The sequence below is a fragment of the Zerene cesonia genome, chromosome 26 (genome assembly GCF_012273895.1).
Source record: "Zerene cesonia ecotype Mississippi chromosome 26, Zerene_cesonia_1.1, whole genome shotgun sequence".
NCBI lineage: Eukaryota > Metazoa > Arthropoda > Insecta > Lepidoptera > Pieridae > Zerene > Zerene cesonia.
The window spans coordinates 379735-401348 of NC_052127.1; the positions used below are offsets into that span (position 1 = coordinate 379735).

The 21614-nt window shown below is 33.0% G+C and overlaps 1 protein-coding gene across 1 annotated transcript in view; it reads left to right on the plus strand.

Annotated features, from left to right (window-relative positions):
* Nucleotides 1-260: 260 nt before the first annotated feature.
* LOC119837142 (E3 ubiquitin-protein ligase MYLIP-A) overlaps nt 261-21614 on the plus strand; it is a 27077-nt gene continuing 5723 nt past the window's right edge. The window contains exons 1-2 of the mRNA XM_038362663.1: nt 261-570; nt 21449-21613. Coding sequence (XP_038218591.1) covers nt 487-570; nt 21449-21613 — 249 coding nt within the window. The 5' untranslated portion in view covers nt 261-486. The remainder of the gene's footprint in view (nt 571-21448; nt 21614) is intronic.

Genomic DNA, 21614 nt, shown 5'->3' on the forward strand with positions numbered 1-21614 from the left:
ATCGTCACTGATTTTGCATCTCTGTCTATTCACCTAAAGTTCATGAAAGGAAAGATGTATTATATTCGAAAAAAACATTCTATTTACGACTACGTATTTAATATAACTTTCATTGAATTTTGTTGATTATTACGTGAATGTGCCGTTGCTGCTAAAGCAGCAATGTACGTTGCGTGAAACATATGTCCGCACAACGTTATGCCACGACTGGCGTTCTATTCTTGGTCGTTTTGCGTCACGTCACAGTTCTTTATCATTTCGGTGGCAAACTTAACGTAGTATGGCCGTCGTCTGGAAGTATTCACAGTTTTACTTCCACAAAGAATACGCGATAAACATTGCACAGAGCGAATTGAGAAAGACTTTTTTAAATAAATTCTTTACGCGTGTGAGATAAACAGTAAAAGAAGTGTTTATTTAGTTGATACGTATTAACGTTCGATCTATTTGTTGTTTTCGGTTTTCACCAAGATTTTAAATATCAAAATGTGGTTAGTTAGCCAACCAAATTCTGTGATTCTGGAAGTTAAGGTGGATAGCAATGCTATTGGACAGCAATTATTGGAAAGGGTAAGTTACATTGTATTAATTTATTCATTAATATTATTTACCTAATTATATTTATACCTGTTGTAATATTATCTTGTTTACACATTTATTAATTACTGGCAATAATATATTATCATAATGGCCTATAAAAACTAGTGCCAACCAATTGAAAAGACACCACGATGAAGTATTCAGGTTGCAACTGGATTATTTAAGATTAAATTTTATCATAGCATTAACATATTATTATGATTGTGAATATTTATGAAAACCGGCAAGCAATTTTAGCAGGTATCTAAAGCTATTTAAAACGCTAAGTTACAAATAGTAATGCATACATAGTTAAAATAGAAACCGTAACTAGCGATTGTAACGTCAGTTTACCTTGTGGACTTTGGACTCGGCATTGTTCACGTTTTACCTTCACTGTTACGAGACGGATTATTTGAAAATTTTAATTTTATCGACGTAATAGTTTATCAAATGAAGCGATACTCACCCAGTAAATGTGTAATTTATGTTATAAATATCGAAATAGAGGCCATTATCAAAACAACGGACAATGTCTATCAATGAAAGATATTTTTCTATTCAATTTTTTTCTTAATTAAACTATATTATATTTGATTTAATTACGTGTGTAATTTTGCTTTAAAATCGGTACATCATACTAATTTAATAAATCCATTACTTATACTTGGCCTGATCGCTAAAACTGTTAAACCTGTTGCTGCTAATCCGGATTCCGGAAGTCTAAAACGTTGCTATGCAATGAACTTCTTTTATGATCGGTTTTCATAGATAATTGTTGGTAATCTATACAACTTTCTTTATTTTCGGCGCCAAAATGCTTTAAATGTTGTTTCGATTCGAAGTACGATGCGGCTTGGCAACTCTCCAATGCAATATAAAACGAAACGGGGACATACAATTTTAAGTGTTTAATTTTCTAATTTAAGATTGTGTCCTTATTTCCCTATCTCGGTAACCAAATTATAACAGATTATTCGCATTACGGAAATCAAACGTACGAATAGTCATAAGTCTAATGACAATTATAAAGGATATTATCGTAAAAGGCAACCCGCTTTTTGCTGTAATTATCATCTGAGTCACGAAGAATATAATAATATATCGTCTACGTAGATACTCCTGTATATACGTCTTACAGTTGCATAATATTAAGATCCGTTACATTGTAGGTACTTACATAGTAAGCTATAGTTGTTTTATAATCTGTAGCTGTAGTTATAATTTCATACAATATGCCATTGGGGTTTGATAACGGTGCACCCAGGCCCCGGCACACTCCTTTGTTTATTTATCATTTGGTTCACAGCTTGTGATTACATTGCGATGACTTAGATTTTATATGAAATTCGTTTTCTCATTATAAAATTAACGTTTAAATCCATGTGCCCGTAACGTTCCTTAATTGAAAAATTAAAAAAAAACAATACTGCTCTATGCACAAGCTAAGTGGAATAAAGACGTGAATAGGCAGCATGTTGTACATGCACCGTTTACTTGAAATTATATTAGAATAAAGAACACGGCGAGATAATAATCGTTGCTATCACGCATCCATCACGTGCGCACCGCGTGGCGGGCTCAGCTGCGGCGTGGACTTTGTACCCTTACAATCACCGGTGTGACGCGGACGCTAGGTTAGGAGTTGCAATGTTCAAGCTTCTTAGCAACTAACTTTTTTAGACTAACCGACTCCCGCGGCTTTGTCCTCGCCGTGCAATATATTTACGTACATGAGGAACTAATTTGTATATACATGTAGTAAATTATATTATTCTGAGCATAATCTATTCATTTCATTATGCTGGTTTGATTGTAATTTGAAATAATTTTATTTCGAAATTATAAATTTCATGATATACGTAAGAACATAATATTTAATAAAATTTTGCACTCCGTTTTTCAAATGTACTTTGTGATTTAATTGATATAAAAAAAAAAAAAAAATCATTTCACAAAACCGATGATAAGCATGTAAACGTTTTGAATTTCAAATACCTAGATCACGGACACGGGCGTACGTTTTAATAAAGTAAAATCTAGGCTACTTCAATTAGATTGGTCTGAATGCTGAATAATAATTGAGTAAGTGTAGCTGTTTGAACTTTCAAATAGCTGTGCACTTTGTACCGTGACGTCAAAATTGCCCATCGTTTAAAGTGTCAGCAATATTTCACAATTGGTGTAAACTTTTTTGAAACACCAATCTGAAGGATGCGGACATCAATATATTGGTGTTAACAAGAATATAATTAGTTAAATACTTTATCCTACTAATTAATATCGTAAATGCCGAAGTTTTTGAGAAGATATGTATGTGTATATATGTTACACTTTCACGCATAAACTATTGAACCGATTGCAATGAAATTTGGTACGACGATAGCTGGACAAGTGGAATAAGATGGTCAACTTTTTATCTCCATATTTCTATGGGTTACAGTCTTACGCGGGGGAAACTGCGCGACGCAGCTAGTTAAATAGTAAATACTTACATCTGGGTACGTTTAAATCATAAATTAAACAAAACGATCGATAGTTCAGAAGGTGCATATCACTATGAAATTTTGCTTTATGTACTTGTGCCTGTATCAAGCCTATTTCTGATTATCTATCAACCCAGCAAAAGCTTGGACAAAAAACTAGTTTATAACATAAACCTCTACAGCTCTAAGCTACAGCTCTAAGTTTAAACCTATACTCTTAAGTTACGTAACACGAGCTAGTAGGGCTTCAAATCCTATTAAATACAATAATAGGCTTAGACCGTTGACCGTTCCATCTTGCTCGTTTATTATGTAGGTAACAAAAAATCAAACTAGTTTTATGAATAGAAAATAGAATTGATATTTTTATCGCTTTCTCAGCTAGCAACGAGATTATTCAAATAATCTTGTTCAAAAAAAAAAAAAATAAAAAAAAACATACACACATTAATAAGCATTCTAATTAATAGTTCACTACATGTCAATTGACTCGGCTGGCCCAACTTGGTGGTATCGCTACATAAGATCCTGTTAAAAGAATATAAGTCAGGTATTACATAAGTATAACATATACCACTCTTAAACATAGTTAGGTCGATTAGTTACCTACACCAAAAAGAATTTAGTATTTATGTCGCACCAATGTTAAATAACTAACTGCCATAGTAGTATTAGTTACGTGTTCAAACAACAGTGTGGACTTTGGACTGGACACAGTCATGGTACCTTCACATTTACAAGTTTGTCATTGGTTATTTCAGAGCGGTGTTACACAATATTTTTTCAACAACAATTTTATGTGTGTGCATACAGTTTTATATGCAATGTATGAAAAATTATGATTTGACACGTTTGTAGAGTTCTATTTGCAGTACGGTTCGGTTGCTGGCTGATAAAATGGTTTAACGCCGGATTTATTTCAATTTTATTTATTTAATTTGTTCATAGAATTTGATGTAGAAATTGAAAAATTGTTTTAAAACGTGAAATCGAAACTTCTAGTCTATTAGTCTAGTATATTCTTCGTTCTATATTTGAATAGTCTATTCTTTAAGATTCATTAATCAACATGTTGATGAAAAATAAGGGTCAAATTTTATTCCATTCAGCATAAAACATGAATATTTTACGAAACAATGTTCATTGTTTTATGAATAGTTTAAACAAGTGACCGTTCTCATTGGACTTTGTACCGATGGCAGCTCACGGCGATGACGTCACACGTGGTAAAACCGTGTGGTATTTTAATTTTATATACTTTGGGAAAACTAGGTTTTCTTTGAACGCAGATAAAGAGCTGTGATTAGTAGGTTCAAAGAAACTATTCTTTGATGATGATGATGATGTAAGTAATGTGAAATAATCAATGCTCATAAAAAATTTCATCTGATATCGTAACACTGTTTAAATAGTTTTGTTGTTTTAGTGATTTATTTTTATTAATATGGATTTAAAATAACAGATCATTACAATGAAGCTTAAAATTAAACAGAAGGGATTTTTGGTTCTATAATAATAATTATTAAGTTATACAAATCAGATGATGCCGGAGGCGTTCCCTTGTATTTTATAATGGAGCCTTGCAGTCTCTGATTCAACAAAAGGCCTTCACGTTTAGGGTCAATTACCTCCCGAGATAATATTTGCCCTTAATGATACGACCTTTAATGTAGATAACATTACATTGTCATTATTTCCCGCTGATATTATAAAATAAATAAGTATTTTGATAATTTGTTAAAATATAAATTTGACCTATTTAAGATTTCTTTTCTAATTTCGATATTTAACTTATTTAAGCAATCTATACTAATAAAGAAAAAGTTTTGTATTTAAGTATGTTTGTAATGTTGTCACACAAAAACATCTGGTTTGATTTAAAAAATTCTTTCACCATTAAAAATCTCCAACTTCACTGACATGGTGATGACAGGTTATATATGTACCACGGGCGAAGCCGGAGCGAACAGCTAGTAATGAGATATAAAAAGTACTTACTTTAATTAACCTGTGTTTATCATTATCATGTATGTAATTCAGTAAATTTTCATTTCATTACAGCAAAATGGCGTCTTAAATAAGACTCATAAATCTGATATGATCTCATTAAAACAAGTACGTGATCATTCATCCTACAGTTTATAAGTTTTAAAATGTATTTTTTAAATTTGTTTTTGATGAATTCTGATTTTTCCAAAATAAAGCGTTCTGACGTTTTGACCGCCTCCTTGGTATAGTGGTTTACGTGTGCGCGTAGAACTGAGGAGTCGTAGGATAGATTCCCGCTGGCGACGCACAAGAAAGGTCTGGCAGTACACAGAAGTCTGATCACCTACTTCTCCACAAAGAAATCAATCAGTGAAACAGATGTGTATCATCTGCTCCATACCCCACTAGCGGACACGGAATTTTGACGATTTTATGTTCAAGAGAAACAAACATACTAATCGATCTATATCTCTGCAGCTACTTAATGTTAAATAGTAACTGTCTATGAGAGTACGTGACGGAGATCACGGGTATCGAACCTTGACTCACATTGCAATCATTTACCCAGCTACCTTCGTATTACTTATCTTTGAAGCAATTTCAAACATGCTTATTAAATTTTCATTATGTGTTGCCACATTTCTTTGTCTTGCTAGTGCGATTTCATCACGATTAATACTGATGGTTCTAAAAATAATAAACTGTATAGTTAACTGTACGTATACAGAGATACTAAATAGATGCCGTTGCGAGCTTTAAGTATTCGGAGCAAAAATAAGCATAAGTTTCCATATTAGTTAAGTTATTAAACAGTTTTATATTGTACATAATACATAATTACTGTCGCATTAATATTATTATTAGTAAGGATCCAATTGAGTCATTTATAGAATATAATATCTATACAAAAACTCGAACCTCCTTCAAATTCTCTAACTAGATCAAATTGAAACGGGACCACATGAGCACCAGGTAAACTTCTGAGCACCAAAGCAAAAAACAATGCAGTCGGATTGTTCACCTGAAGGCGGTTAAAAAATTGCCCAACTCTCAAAACTGGTTAAGAAAAACGAAAACAACATAATATTAAGATAAATAATTAATAATGTTTTAAAACGACAATCGCTCTCAGATAATAAATAATGAAAACAAAAGCGCAATCTGGCGAGATCGGAAGTGTATCGTGTGACAATAATAAGTAATGATATTAACATTGAACTGTGGGTTCACATGAGCGTGTAGGCGATAAGATATCACGCTTATTGTATTGGACCTGGGTCACGAAATGTCACACGATACCCAATCGGTTTTGGGGACGAGAATCTTAAAGGTGCCTTCAAATTTACGACTCATTGAAAATATTTGTATGTAGATACACAGATGATCCTTCAAATCCTTGTGATTACATAATGGAGTAAATCTTTACATCATCAGGCCACATTTGTTTCCACTTCATGGACACAGGTCTAATATTGAGAGGGTTCAGGCCACAAGCCACCACGCTGGCGCAGTGCGGGTTGGCGGCAAATCGAAAAATCTATTTATTTCTTGCACACTCGTCCTGTCTCGAAGGTCCTTAGCACTGAGCCACAACTGTTCTGTTCGAGATTTATATATATTGGAAATCATCCGAATGAAATTATAGTATTATTCAAAAAACAGCTCTCTTATTAATTCGAAACATTATGAACACGACACGATTGATTGATGGATGAAATCTAAAAAAAATCCTAGAACCATTATCAATTGGTGTAATTAACTGTAATAACATATTGTTTATTGTTTATCTCGTATAGCAACCGATAAGGGATGGTACGAGCGCAGCGGTCATGGCGAGACCTTATCAAATTATCGGACAAATTATTGAGAAATTTCACACGAGCAGCGGCAGTAATAAATAACTTTTGTTGGATTTGTAAATGATCCCTGTACGCTATAGGCTATTGATATAACGAGAAAAGTAGGGGCGGGTCGCTGGTAGTGTACGTATATGACTATTGGTTGGTACATAATGTAAGGATTATCATTTATAATATTAATATGTATTTATAATATGTAAACTCGATAAAACACACGTTCACTTCCAATACATTTCGTAACAGCGATGTACATTAAAAAGACACGTGTCAAACACTTTTCATCACTTTAAACCCAATAATAAAACGATTAGTAGTAATACATCTTCGTTCTCCGATATCATTGATTACCGTAGAAGATTGCATTGCTATGACTGATAATGATGTTATCACGATTGACGTCGAACCCGGATCGGAATGGACTTTGACTTATTATCCATGTGATTAGTGGTTAATGACTTCCCCCTTTTATCAATGGAGCTATTCATGATTCGGCGGTCACGTCACTTGAATATGAATTGTTTGGAAAGTGAAGCGATAAATCTGGTTCACCTGTGGCGCCCCGTGAGTATGATATTTAAACAGACGAAATCGATGTAATGCAAATAACGATTTGTTATATTAAGTCGGTATGTATTTTTATATAGAAACAAGAAATGCCATGTATACTTGAATTTCTCAATCGTATTTAGCACTTAGGTAAGTATGTATCATACAAAATTAACTAAGATTATAAAAAACAGATTAGTAGGTCGAGTAAAGGACGTTATTCAAAAATAAGACTAAATGTCATTCAACTCATTGAGGCACATTTAAAAAAAGCAACTCAAATATTAGTAAACCCAAAATCTTTATTATGTTATACTAAATATCATGTCTCTATAGACTTAAGAAACTAGAAAATATGCGGAATTGCATAGTTTTAAAATTTCCTTAATTTTTTGTGACAAAGAAATGTTCGTCATACAAACAGAGCAAATTAAAAGCTTGTAAAGAAAAATCTCTTGCATTTCAATTAAGACATAATGGTACACAGCAAAAAGCGGATGATCAGCTACATGCTCAAAGTAAGCCTTGCGGTATTCCTTAAGCTGACGTCTAATAGCCAATTAAACCTTAGATGGGTAACAGTTAGTTAACCAGTACACTTATCGAAGTGTAATGGGATCAGAATTATAATACAACATCCATTCGCTTACCGTGACCGTTTTAAAGTTGTTGAGAATATCGTCGCGATCGGCTTGTGTTCCAAGGCAAACCCTTTTGAATCTTGAATCTGGGTTATATCAGTAAGAATTTAAGTGAACAGATATGAAATCTGAAATTTTAGACATCTACAAGGTTGAGTTTTCCTTGACACAATATTGTTTCGACAAAATACGGTTTTTTTTTTATTATTTTGACATATTTAAGATTGAGATGATCTAATACTGGTCTTGCAACTAAATAATTTCGAACTGATAGAAATATTAAAACATATACATTATGACATTTGTGAAACACAGGAAAGTCATCGTTAGATATAATTAAGGGAACAGGGCTCACAACGTTGCCTTGAGGCATGCCTTCAAACTACGCTGCATCGGTCACGTAAGCCAGCCCCCACTTCTCCCACGCTTAATACGCATTAAGAATTGGATGCAATGTTTTGTTTTTTATTTCGTTAAAAGTTTTATTTACCTGAATACTTGAAGCATAATTTAGTATTGGTATAAACAATGGATATATGAATACAATTGTTTTATTTGCGGCTTATTGAATATTCATATTTTTTCGAATTTTAAAGACGATTCGAAGTGTAAAATTCGTATAATATAGTTTTTGAATCACTATATAAAATCTATAATTAATCAGTCGTTCCTCGTAAGTACATATTGATTGACATCTTAATTTCTTGCTCTACGATAAAAGAAAGCAAAAAACTCAATTGTGTAAAAATATGAATTCAACATTTAACTGAGCGTTGTGGTTTATAAGTAAATAATGTTTTTATGAATTTATGACTATTCGGACTCAATTGAATATGTCATTTTTTACCATTTATTTGTCTCTAATATTCTTCCTCTTTATTCTGTCTACAACAAGTTTTTCCTAAATTTCCATATTTAAATTAGTAAAGCCCCAAAAACTTGGATAATATCCAAGTTTCGTAAGTCAATAACCAAAACCTTAGCGATCACGTTAGGTATCATTAGCTTCATAACATCGCCAAATATTAACTTTTATGCTGCTAATGATATAAATACACATAACATCGTCATTCGACTTGGTTACCGACAGGAGAGCCAGAAAAGTCGAACATGAGTCACCTTTACAAGATAGAAAAATAAGCGAGTTTTTCAGAATCTATTAATACATTAAAATGAACGACAAACGGTTTTTAATCATCACCATCAATCAAGTTTGGTGATGGATAAAGGTTAAGGTCATAATCGCTGTTCCTATATATTTTTCTCAAATATCAACCGTCAAACAGTATGTGTTTCTAAAACACTCTAATTTCATCACGCTTTCCTTCACCAACCAGAGGTTACGCATTAGAATGTCCAGATTAATAAAAGGTGAATTAACTCTCACAATTGATAAATATACCTATAAATATCTCAAATATTACTCACACAATAGTTTACACAATTGTTATTTAAACATTTAACACGATCAGTATTATTATCCGCTATTAAACATGAACGCTGGGATGAATACAAATTCTAGATGAATATACAAGTTTTCCTGAATATACGTCCAGTTGCGGAAACATAGATACATTTTGAAGGTAACAAAATGAGGAGAAGAATTAATTATTGTTATAATTATTGCAGTTAAGCCTGAAAAGAATGGTCATATACTCTCAACAAATGTGCATTACTAATACAATTTAATCGTGGAAGCTGGTACCTGTATATAGAACCTGTATAACAAGTCTTTGGGCTTCCTATTTCTGTATATCTATTATACATAAGTAGACCATTTAGATAGCTACTTTCTACTTAAATCCTTGATGTTTAAAACCTGGAGAATTTTAATATTATTATTTATAAATTGACAAAGTTGATAAGTTTGAAATTGCCAGCCAGGAAGATAATTGAGTTGCGTTGGTTAAGCATTATTTGTTTGATTTATGGATATACGAGATACATACATAAATCAATCAGGTGAATAGAGACGGATGTTAAATGGCAAGAGCGTGACGGTGTCAGATGGGATAATTTAGAAAGCCTAGTCTTAAACCAAGTGCATGATGAATGAAGACAAGATTTTTAGATCAATGATTACTATATGTTTTGCATTAAGTACAGGAATTAAAATTTCAATTAATTATGCCTGTAATGTCTCCTACAAGTTGTTTACAACCTAAATACAGTTCGCCTCCCCAATAGTTTAATTGAAAACGTATTTAGCACGAAATGAAGTAAATTTTCCGTGTTCTGATATATGGTAGCTATTGTTTTCATGTAACTGTTACATCGGAGCTGATTGTTCGTGTGGACTCGTCATTGCGCCGTGAATTATGTGCATTTCAATAGTTTGGACTTCGCCCCTCAATTCGGGCGCACTGTTGATTGTATTGTTGTGATCGGTTTTGATATTGCTTCGACCGCTACACGAATGTTAGTCATCACTTCGTTTAGAAGCTGAAAGAACATTCGTGGCGTTTTTTTTTTGGTTAGAAGAAGATCAAGTATCAAGATCGAGTAGTCAAATCTAAAATGTTAATCTGCTCTTATGTATTAAAGACTTTGAATATGTATAATTCAAAATATTCACATAAAAATGCCGAATACCTGTTCTTTGAATGTTTATCCGTTTTATCCTGGGATCAGAGGCAAAATGTATGTTTGTATGTAAGAACGACTTACATATCGATAATTTAACTACCTGGGTTAAGAGCGACAGCTTATACACATGATTTTATTTTATTTTAAAACACAAATGGTATGGGGAGACGGGAGCAAGGTTAGTTTCTTTGGATGCGCTTCGTAAATACAAAAGCACTTAACCTACTTATGAAGTAATTAATTTCGATTATTAAAAAGAAATTTACGAGATAAAATTCAATTGGGTCACCAAATGTAAAAAGCTACAAAGTCTGCACGGTTTGTAACCAGTGAACTGTTTAATAAGTATGTTTTATTGTATAGTTTTACAAGAATTGTTTTGGAATTTATAAAGTGACTTGTAAATTGACTGCACGTAGGTATATTACATTCGCTTCTACCTTATCCTTAGGGAGATACGTGATGTTGTCGCCTAGTACGCTTTATGCTCTATCAACATCTATAATTTGATAATAATGCTATTAAAGTTAATATATCAATGAAGAGTTTTAAATAGACACAGTATTTAGTCGATACACCATAAATAAATACAAAATTTCAATTTTCATCACGCCATTTGTTACGTGAATAGCCGTTTTAATATATTATAATATGATGTATATTAATTTGTCTATTATCTCATTTCTTATGGTATAGTACAGAGCTTGGTACATGATATTATTATTCATGTAGATGTACTAAAATTGGCTGGCCATTACCCTTACGCCAGTCAGTACACAAAGGATATCTTACGTCATCGCGACTTAACAGGAGCAAAACGACGAGTTGCGGACAATGACGTTTGTAATCACTCTAATGCGTAAAACAATGTTTTGGTTGTTTGTTTTATCAGAGACCGCTAAACGAGTATACCCGTTATAAATCCTGTATGTATTACCATGACCTATCCTTGTTGTTGTTTATATTTAAGGGTGTCAAATGCACGGGTATTGTTTGTCGTTTTGCATAGCCCGCATTGATTCAAGTTTCGTCTATATGTTGTTGTGCGTATTATGGGATAGAGAATTCATTAATGTAAGTATAAAATAAGGCTACATAATCATCGCACATTTATTTGCGAGGTTAGGCGCCGCGCGAATGTTCGTTTATAGTCAAGCATAAATACATTATGCATTCAATGCAAATTGTTTTCAAAGCGTTGCAGTAATAAAATATAAATTTTATTTAATACGGACGACCTTAGACTGGCATGAATGTATAAACAAATTTAATGCGCATATAGCCGGCCGGTTTTCGCGCGTAAATATCGTCGGCCATCTTGTGGTAACAATGTTCCGCTAACAGCAGAACAAACTAGCCTTAAAAATAAAATTGTTTAGATAAAACAAGATATGCCATTTTAAATTTTGCGCGTCGTAGTCTTGGATGCGAAAATAATTTTTATCTTGACATTTGTTAAGGAAAAAAAAAATTTTTATTACCTACAGCAGATTTTACTATATCAAAAATAACATAACAGAAAATTAATGACATAGAAACAGATTTATCAGCAAAATCATTTCAAATGAGTGCAAAATTATTGATAAGGGGCTTGCCACTCGCCCTGAAAAAACACGTGACGTCACAGATAAAGAGATTCGAAATTTAAATCTCTCTACGCAGATAATATAATATGCGATAAATAGATTTATAACGTCAATAATTAAATTGAATAATCGAGCGGAATAAGCAAGTTTATTAGCTGCAGTAATCATTATTACAATATAGACTACGCGGTGGTTGCAAAATCAAATATAATTTATTATTATCAGGCGCATTTAACGTGATCGTTCTAAATCTGGTGGTATAATCAGTTATGGGTCGTGTTTATCATTTGTTTCAAGAGGTGAGTGACTTTCACGCAATCTCTTTTGTTAATAAGAAGTGTAAGTTTAAGTGAATTTTTTTTTGTTCTACGTGGCAAGCTTTATGTCTTTGTGTATGGAATAGTCGTTCCTATTTTGAATTTTTTTTTTCGTTTTTAGACGTAGTGTACCTACTTTATACATTATGATAGATTAAACATCGTTGTCTTAGAGAAATTCCCAAGGTTTTTATCGTGTTTTAAATAGGTTAAAAAGATTTACGAGTATTCATACTCGTATTTCTAAACACATACATACATACAAATGGTTTATAAGGAAGTGTGAATGTGATTCGTGCTGAGACTACCGATGACCTCCAGGGTTACTTGCGAATTCTTGTCTTAGCTATTTATGCAGTGGTATTAGGCACTTCCGTTGTGGAAAAAATCTATTTTTGTTATATATGAAAAAGAGCTAATAAAATGTGATACGTATTAATTATTTTTAAATAGTGTAAATTTAAATAAGTAATATGTAGTAATAGTTATATTTTAAAATAATTGAATTCAAACTAAACTAGTAAGTACCATAGGACACTAGACCCATAAAACCTGTTTCGTGGTCTAGTCATTCTCCTTGGTACCGTCTTGTATACCTGAACAATCGAGATGTGATGTTTGAATATTTGTATGTTAGTAGTACCTACCTTCTTTCGTATACGTTGAAAAGGATGCAGTTTGTTTTTTGGCACTGGTTCCGTACAGTTTTTAATATCTATAGTATAAATGATAATTACTGGTGATCATTGTGATCATTATTATTATAAGTTGGGTAAATAATGTAACGAATAACATTGTTAAAATTTGATTTGAATACTATATGTTAACTATAGAGTAAACTTCGTTTTAATCTGCTTTATGTATCTGAAATACATTTTTTTTTTCAAAAATGCATTCGAAAGAGTATGAATTATAAACTTTTTTTTTTGGATATAAACAAAATATCAATTCAATTCGAAGCACGTGAAGCACCCTGAATTAAGTGCGGAAATAGACAATTTATCCTCAAATTAAGTTATCCGAAACGGCCCCAGACTTCGATAGTTCATGAAATAACATACCTAACAGAAAATACGTAAGATTACAGCTTTTAAATTGTTATTACCATGTTTGTTATTTTACATTTTATTTATGTCCAAAGTAAGTCGTCCATTGTTACTGGTACAACGCTAAAAACATATTATCATTATAAAATTTATCGTAACACTTGACCTTACCAAAACTGCTGTTGTTTGGCTTGTTACAAGGTTGCCTTTGTTCCTAATTGCATTCACAAATTCGCATAATAATATACCTATGTACATGTTACTTTTTGATAACCCCTTTTTTAACATGAAACGTGTGGTTAGTGAAATAAAAGCGAATATGGAACGTTATCAATTTAATTTCCGAAACATTTCACACAACGTGCTATTTCATTGGGAATCCGCTGTTAGCAACTGATAGTTACTCTCGAATTAAACGTATTATGTTATCTTTGTGCGAAAGTTAAATATTTTTCAATTCAAACCAGAAAGTTCACTTTAGCGTTATAACTCTCAACTTTGGTAGTAGGTTTTTCTATAATAAGGAGAATTGAAGAGCTTCTTTATATTTATTTTTTATTAATATTTACGCATACATTTTCATCCTAAAGGGCATTCACCTCCCTAGATAAGTGACCTTTGTATAAATAGCGCGAAAATGAACCTTATTACTAAGCTCCCACGGCGCTGACGCCCACGGCTCGTCAATTAACACTCTAAAAACAACTCTAACAAGAATTTAATAGAGTGCACTTTTCTACGTCGAGTGATGTACAAAAATAAATAACTCAGACATGTTGCGTGTTTAAAAAATACTTACCTAAATCAAATATGTAATACTTTATCAACTAATTCAAAAATAACCAAAGATCACTGTAAATCCGCTAGTGGCAGTATTACAAAGTATTAACTTCATATGATGAGTTATATAGAAGTTTAATGCTTTAAACCAACACTTTATTCGTAAATAAACATTAGCTTATTACGTATGTTAATAGATAAATACACATAGTGGTTTTATATGTAGTTGTGAATATTTAAATGTATGAGTATCGAAAGCCATAAGTGGCATTATTTACAAACGACTTCTGAACAAATATTCGATACCAAAATAGGATGTAGGATGTTTATTAAGCCACGGGCAATAGCAGTTAATTAAATAGCTTATTTATCATGATTATGAATAAGCTATGTTATTGTTAAGTTTCATCAAAATCCATTCAGATTTAAAACAAATAAAATAATTGTGTTGTTGCATTAATCCCTTACCTTCCCGACGCATCGTTACTGAGTCATCCTGTTGGATCTGATCATTAGTTGTGATTCATTCATATGGGATATCTTAGTACTTCAGCCGATATTAGTACAATGGGCCCATTATATCTGATCAATAAATGCACTGGTTAACTACTTTGAATACGGGCGATTTTATTACATGATTGTTCAAGGAATTTATATTTTGGGGTATTTTTTAAATTCTTAATAATGATAATTATCCCTAGGGACACCGAAAGTAAGACATTATTTTTACAACACACAAACATGCGGTGTTTCTTAATTCTGTTCTAGAAATATCTATCAATGTTCTGTTTTTATCTAGTTTTTGCAGTAAGTTAACTAGTTTAAAATGCCATGTATGTATGTTTTGTTGACATTTGAGTATGCAATCTGCACGACACATGTGTTGGACGACGCCAAGAAGCTTTTATATTTGGCACCGATGCGTTCTCAGGATTTGCAATCAGCTGGGTCGGTGTTTGCATGTAGGGTCGATCGATCGGGCGACTAGTCGGCCGACGTGTTGGGTGCTGCTCACGCATCGGCCGCGTGGCTCCCGCGTGCACAGGTGTGCGAGGGAGACGCGGCTATAAGTTAGATAAAGACGTAAAGAAAACATGGACGCTTTGTCCACGGATTTATGTATTTTTTAAGGTTATGTTGTTCTATTTTGATACGGTACGTTATGTGATATGCTTTCACTGATTATGTGTAAATTATGTCCTTTGTCATGTTTTTCGAGCTTTCTCTTTTACGTCTGAAAGTCACATTAGACAAGGAGTGAAGAAGTTATTGCATTCAATCATAATGCAATCAGAAATGCATTAGTATACAAGATGTTTGCAGCAAGAAGGGTATTAGTCAAAATGAGTCAAACTCATACAATGACTCTGCTTATAATTAAAGGTATAATAGCCAGTTATGAGTATTTCGCTTTTCCTTGTATTATTTCTGTGTAAAACAATTTCGCTTGTTAAAAAAGAAATCATTTTCCTCTCATCGTCGAACGTCTTACACCATGATTTTTTGTTTTTCATATACGAAACAAAGATAAGTCGAAGATTACAAAACTATGCAGATTTGTTCTTATGATAATAAAAAAAACAAGAGAATTTAGAAGGACTTATCTAATTTATGATGTCAACCTAATTTTGTCTGTCAGCTTTTTAGAACAACGTTATCTATAATTTAAGTATAATCACTTCGTGTACAAAAACCTTCGTTTCTAGTACATTGACATCAATTAAACACTTGTTATAATTTTAAAAGTATTTTAATATACCAGATATATAATACGTGTAAAGACAGTACCTAATTTTATTCTTTGTCCGAACGGAGCAATTGTATAACCAGTTTGCTTTGCAAACTTTTTAATATTCCGTTCAGAAATCTCTCTGAATCGAAGTCTAGCTTGCTTGGATGTGGGAAGTTTATTACCCCGATTTAGTTTTATTTCGACTTTTCATGTATGTAATACAGTATGTAACATATATTCTCGAATAAAAGTTATTGTGCCTGGTGTATGAGACACCTTGGGGAAAGAATAGGCTATGTGAGTCGCATTTAGGCGTGATCACAAAAGACGGACCGGTTCAGTTTTTGTGTGATTTTTTTTTCCGTGTACGGTTTCTAGCGAGCAACTTAATTTTGATAGTTGATAATGTTATTTATAGATGTCGAAATATAGAAATCCACATAGGTAGTAACGTACTAAACAAGTGAATTTACTTACATTTTATGTGTTTATTTGCTTTGAGACTAATAAACAATATTAAATTATTTACAAAACAGGGTGTTACAATTTACCTTTTCGTAGGGGTTATATATAGAAAAAACCATTTAGTGGGGTAACATTAAAGGTCTATCTACGCCCATCTACCCAAGACTATAAGCGAAAAAAAAAACAAATTAGCATCTATATTTTAAACGACTTGACGCCATCCTTCACATCTGGCATTAAAAATTTACGTAACTCGTCTGGTCGGGTAGCGGGCCTCCGGACGAAATTTCTCTTCACGATGTTTTAAAGCATAATAACTATTATAACTCACCTTTTGAACGATAAACATCTCTCTTGTAATAAGCTTTAACTTAACCTGGGTCGAAATCTGTTAAGAACAATTATCAGACTTAACTGCTTTACCTGATTTGAGCGAAATCTCAAAATATACACGAAAAAGTTATCTTAAAGGCGTGGTATAGATCGCTATACATATGGAAGATTCCAGATGTTATATGCTGTGGTGTTTGCAAGCATGTTTTAGACTGTGTCACTGTATTGGTTGCAATTTTTCCCGCTATTGTCAAAGCCGTATAGATTTCCCACCTGCGCCAAGTTTATAGTTTGGTTTCAGTAATTATCGATACACTAAGTCTTACACATGTGTCCGTTTTTGTAGACAATCAGCAAATTATTTTATCGATATTACCGAATTTTGTATATTGGAGTGAAGCACCTAAAGGAAGGTAAATCATGTAAAAAAATCATGTAAATACTCATTAAAACAACGTTAAGAAACAGAATTTAAAAATAAATTGTCATAAACCAAATTATTATTTCGTTGAATTTCTTCTCACAATTGTTCGGTGAAGAAGCTACATTAATTATCCTTATTACAAAATAATTCCCGGTACATCGTAACTGTATATAATTATAACGAAAAAACTTACATCACGAATAAGGAGAAGCAATTTGATGATACCTTGATTTCCCAAAACCTGATCGCTGAAATTGCTACACGTTTTTTCCGCACGTTGGGACTTGGGAAAATTCTCGGGAACGAGTTTCGAGTTTCATGTACTTTAGAGATATTTATTTCTCTGCGTATTATGTGTATAAAATTTTTGTAAAAAATTGCAAGTATTTTGCCGAGGGTAATTAATAACCTTGTTTTAATTTTAAAATATTATAAGAACGCATTAACATACAATTTATTTAAATCTCTGTGTGCTATAATTGCACCTACCTAATGAAATATTTGATACTTAAAAGGAGGAGGCTTGAGGAAAGAAAATTTCACGACAGGACGCGGTCGTTGACCCATAATAAGTAGGCTACCCTCAACATGTTTGCTTGCGGTTGCAAGTGTGGCTGTAACCTTATTTTATATCGTGCTGAAGTACCGAAATAGTACGAACCGGGTGTTTGTTTTTAGTAAAGATACGGTTGCGTTTAATCTAGCATGTAATAAAGTGGATTTTTTTATATGACTCTTGAATAATCTTATACAAATATCTTATAGGTTCCGACTCGAAGGATAATTTTAGTACTGTAATAGAATGCGTGGATAATGTTTACGTATTTTATAAATTTATTATTTTGACACAATACCTTGTAAGATGACATTTTTTTTTTGCATATTCTGGTGTTTTTATAATATCTAGATAAGGAAAAATGTTATCGTGTGAACGAATTAGTCTCGGTATATACGTTGAATTAGATGCAGACTCGAATTCCGTCTTGTTTTCTTGCTTCATGCAATGCTGGCAGATCTATTTTCTTCGGTAAATAAAACAAACAAAGATGGATCTATCATAGTAGGTATATCCTACTTAATATTATAAATGCGAAAGTTTGTAAGGATGTGTGTGCGTTTGTTGCTCCTTCACGCAAAAACTGCTGAACCGATTCCAATTAAATTTGGTACGTAGACAGTTGGATACCCGGAATAAAGTATAGGCCTTTTTATCCCGATATTCCTACGGGATACGGTCTTACGCGGGTGAAACCGCGGGGCGCAGCTAGTTATTTATAAATGAAATACTTATTCATTCGAAACATGTAAATCGCGCGTGCATATCCAAATTTAAACAAAATTTTCTGAAGTGGTTTTATTTTTAGGAATTATTACGGTTTCAGACAGACAGTCGTAACATCCGCCTTAGGTATTATCACTCCAAATCAATGTATGTTAAATGGTAGGAAGAAGAAACGATTGACGATCACGAGACATGGTCGTGGGATGCGCGTGCGCACCTTGTATCACTATGCAACTGATTGAATGCATCATGAACTATAATTACTGTGCTATTGTGCAATCTAGATATTTTATAATGAGGTTGAACGATAATTTTAGACATGGAAAATGTTCTGTTATTTTTTAAAGATTGATTGGTGATGCAAATTTCTTACTTATCTGCACTTCTACTCTCTTCTATACTCTACTATACTATAATATCCACTCTATTTGTATCGTTTTCACGCAAAAACCAGAGAACCGATTGCAAAAATTCTTTCACCTTTAGAAAGCTGAAACTACACTGAATGAAAAAGGCTTTATATGAACCACGGGCGAACAGTTAGTCAAATCGTAAAAGCACATTGTATAGTTTAAATAGTTGTAGTAAAATATTGCATACTAAAAACTTTATACTAAGACATTTTCACGAATTTTTAACGATTAGCATCTCGCAACCTTTTAACTCCGTGAAATTATTATAGTAATTGCTTCATTAACCAGTGGATATTACAGCCATTAGCATCATATAAACGTAATAGATATTTAATTAGCATTGAGTGCAGCGGGAAATGTTCGTTTGTTTTATTTCAACATGTGCTCTTTGATGATTCTAGCCGAAATTGCTTACCTTCGATTCGTATGTTTCGGCTAAATGGGTGTCAATGTTTAGAGTAGCAATGACAGGTTTGCGTTAAAATTTTTGAAAGTTAAATTCGAGTAGGAGTCTATGGCTGCATTTAGAGTCTTGCTGACGACATGCTGACCATCGTGCTGACAGCCAAAACGTGTGAGTCTGTATGAAGCGATTTAGACTAACGCGTAGGTATCAGCGTGTGTGCATAGGTTCATACGTTCGGCTGTCAGCGCTGACGGTCAGCGTGACTCTTAAATCACCCTTAATTTATATGTGTTTGACTTGTTAATCTTATTGTAAATGCCATTAGTATTATATTAATATTTATATGTAATAGTAAAAAAAATTGTGGATGCCCACTTTCACGACACTTGTCGGTTTCTTTAAATACTCCGTCCCGTAGCCCACAGGAAAATAAGTATTTAAAATTCCCTTAATTTAGTATTTTATCATACTTTGTATATTACTGTTGTGATATAACACATTCATATGTAATAGTTAATATAACTATACTATTTAACTGTGTTTAACTGTAATTCATTTCACATCTTACAGCGTACAGTTACATAAAAAAATAAGATAAGTTTTAAAATAATTCCAGTTTGTACAATAATATTTCTTTTATAATTTAATTTCAAGTAAATAAAAACGACTACATGTTCGAGCAAATGAAACTTTTACACAGCTACATCGTATTTGTTTTGTTTTTAAGCGACCTAAGCAAATAGTAAATGGCGCAGTGCTCTTGTAAACCGATAGGATCCCTGCATGGCATTCATTGACTATCGGATCAAATATCCCTTTATAGTAAACATGTGTATTCTTTATTTGTTAAGAACGTTACACGTGTACACAAACTGAGCATGTTGTTTCAAAATTCTGGCTCGTTAATGAGGGAAAATTTGATAGAAATTGGCAGCTTCTTGTAGCTTCTGCTCGTTCGGGGGTTTTATTGAGGTTTAACTGTTGAGGGTTATTGATGTCCGAAAAGTTATTTTACTTTGATTCACTTTGTGGGCACTGATTTAATATAGTAATTAGAAGAAAGATTGATTTAATGTTTGTTTTGGAAACCCGAGACCTGTTGAAAATTTAACCTACTCCTTTTTTATTTATTTCTGAAGGGACTAAATAGATATATCTTCCACAAGTGACAATATTTAATACATTAGGCGGGGTAAATTTAAATGTGTTATTCCATAAGATATTATAAATTATACTTGGAACATGGAAACAACGATAGCAGTAAACAATCGGGGTTTGCTTATTATATGCGCAGTCGGCTAAGATATTTGCCAGTACTGTATGCTCAAAGCAGTAAACAGGAACGCATAAATACATAAAACGTCACAAAATATATGTACAACACTGCCTCCTGCATTGTCACAGGTATTAGTTTGTCTCTGTGTGCAGTTGCAATAACAATTACGTAATTGTTTGTATCAGTTCTAGAAAATGCGGTAAACATTATACTGTGTGAAAACATGTAAATCAAATATATACCTACGGTGCTGCGTGCTCAGTCCAACTACGCAATTGTTTGCAAAAGAAATTTATTCGATAGCCTTTTGACCCTTGTGTTTTTGTTTAATTTAAAACATGGAGAGATAAAGATTTGTGATTTTGTACGACAGGCTCATATTAACGGTTGTTTATCATACTTTCTATTCTATGTATGTATATTATATAAACCTACGAAAACTAGCTTTCACAACAAGCCTGCGTGTTGGTAGACTGTTATTAATATCTAAATTGTACTACGAGAATGATAACTAAATCTCTTCTGAGAAGATGCAAGCTATCATTATAGTGACGTAAGCCTTACTTGATTGCTATCTAAATGGTTTTAAAATAATACTTCAATTATAACAGACCAAGCCGTGACTGTTTTCATAAAAAAAGTTGAAACATGATTACACGAGGGGTTAATTTCAAGAGCTCATTGTTCATACATTTGTTCCAGGTATGCGAGAAGCTAGAAATCGGTGCAGAAGCCGATTACTTCGGTCTTCGCGTTTGCTCGGGATCTGGGCCGGGACGATGGCTCAACCTCCGCAATCCCCTCGACCCACACCGCATCCCCGGAGGACGGCTCGATTTGCGCGTCAAGTTCTGGGTTCCGCCGCACC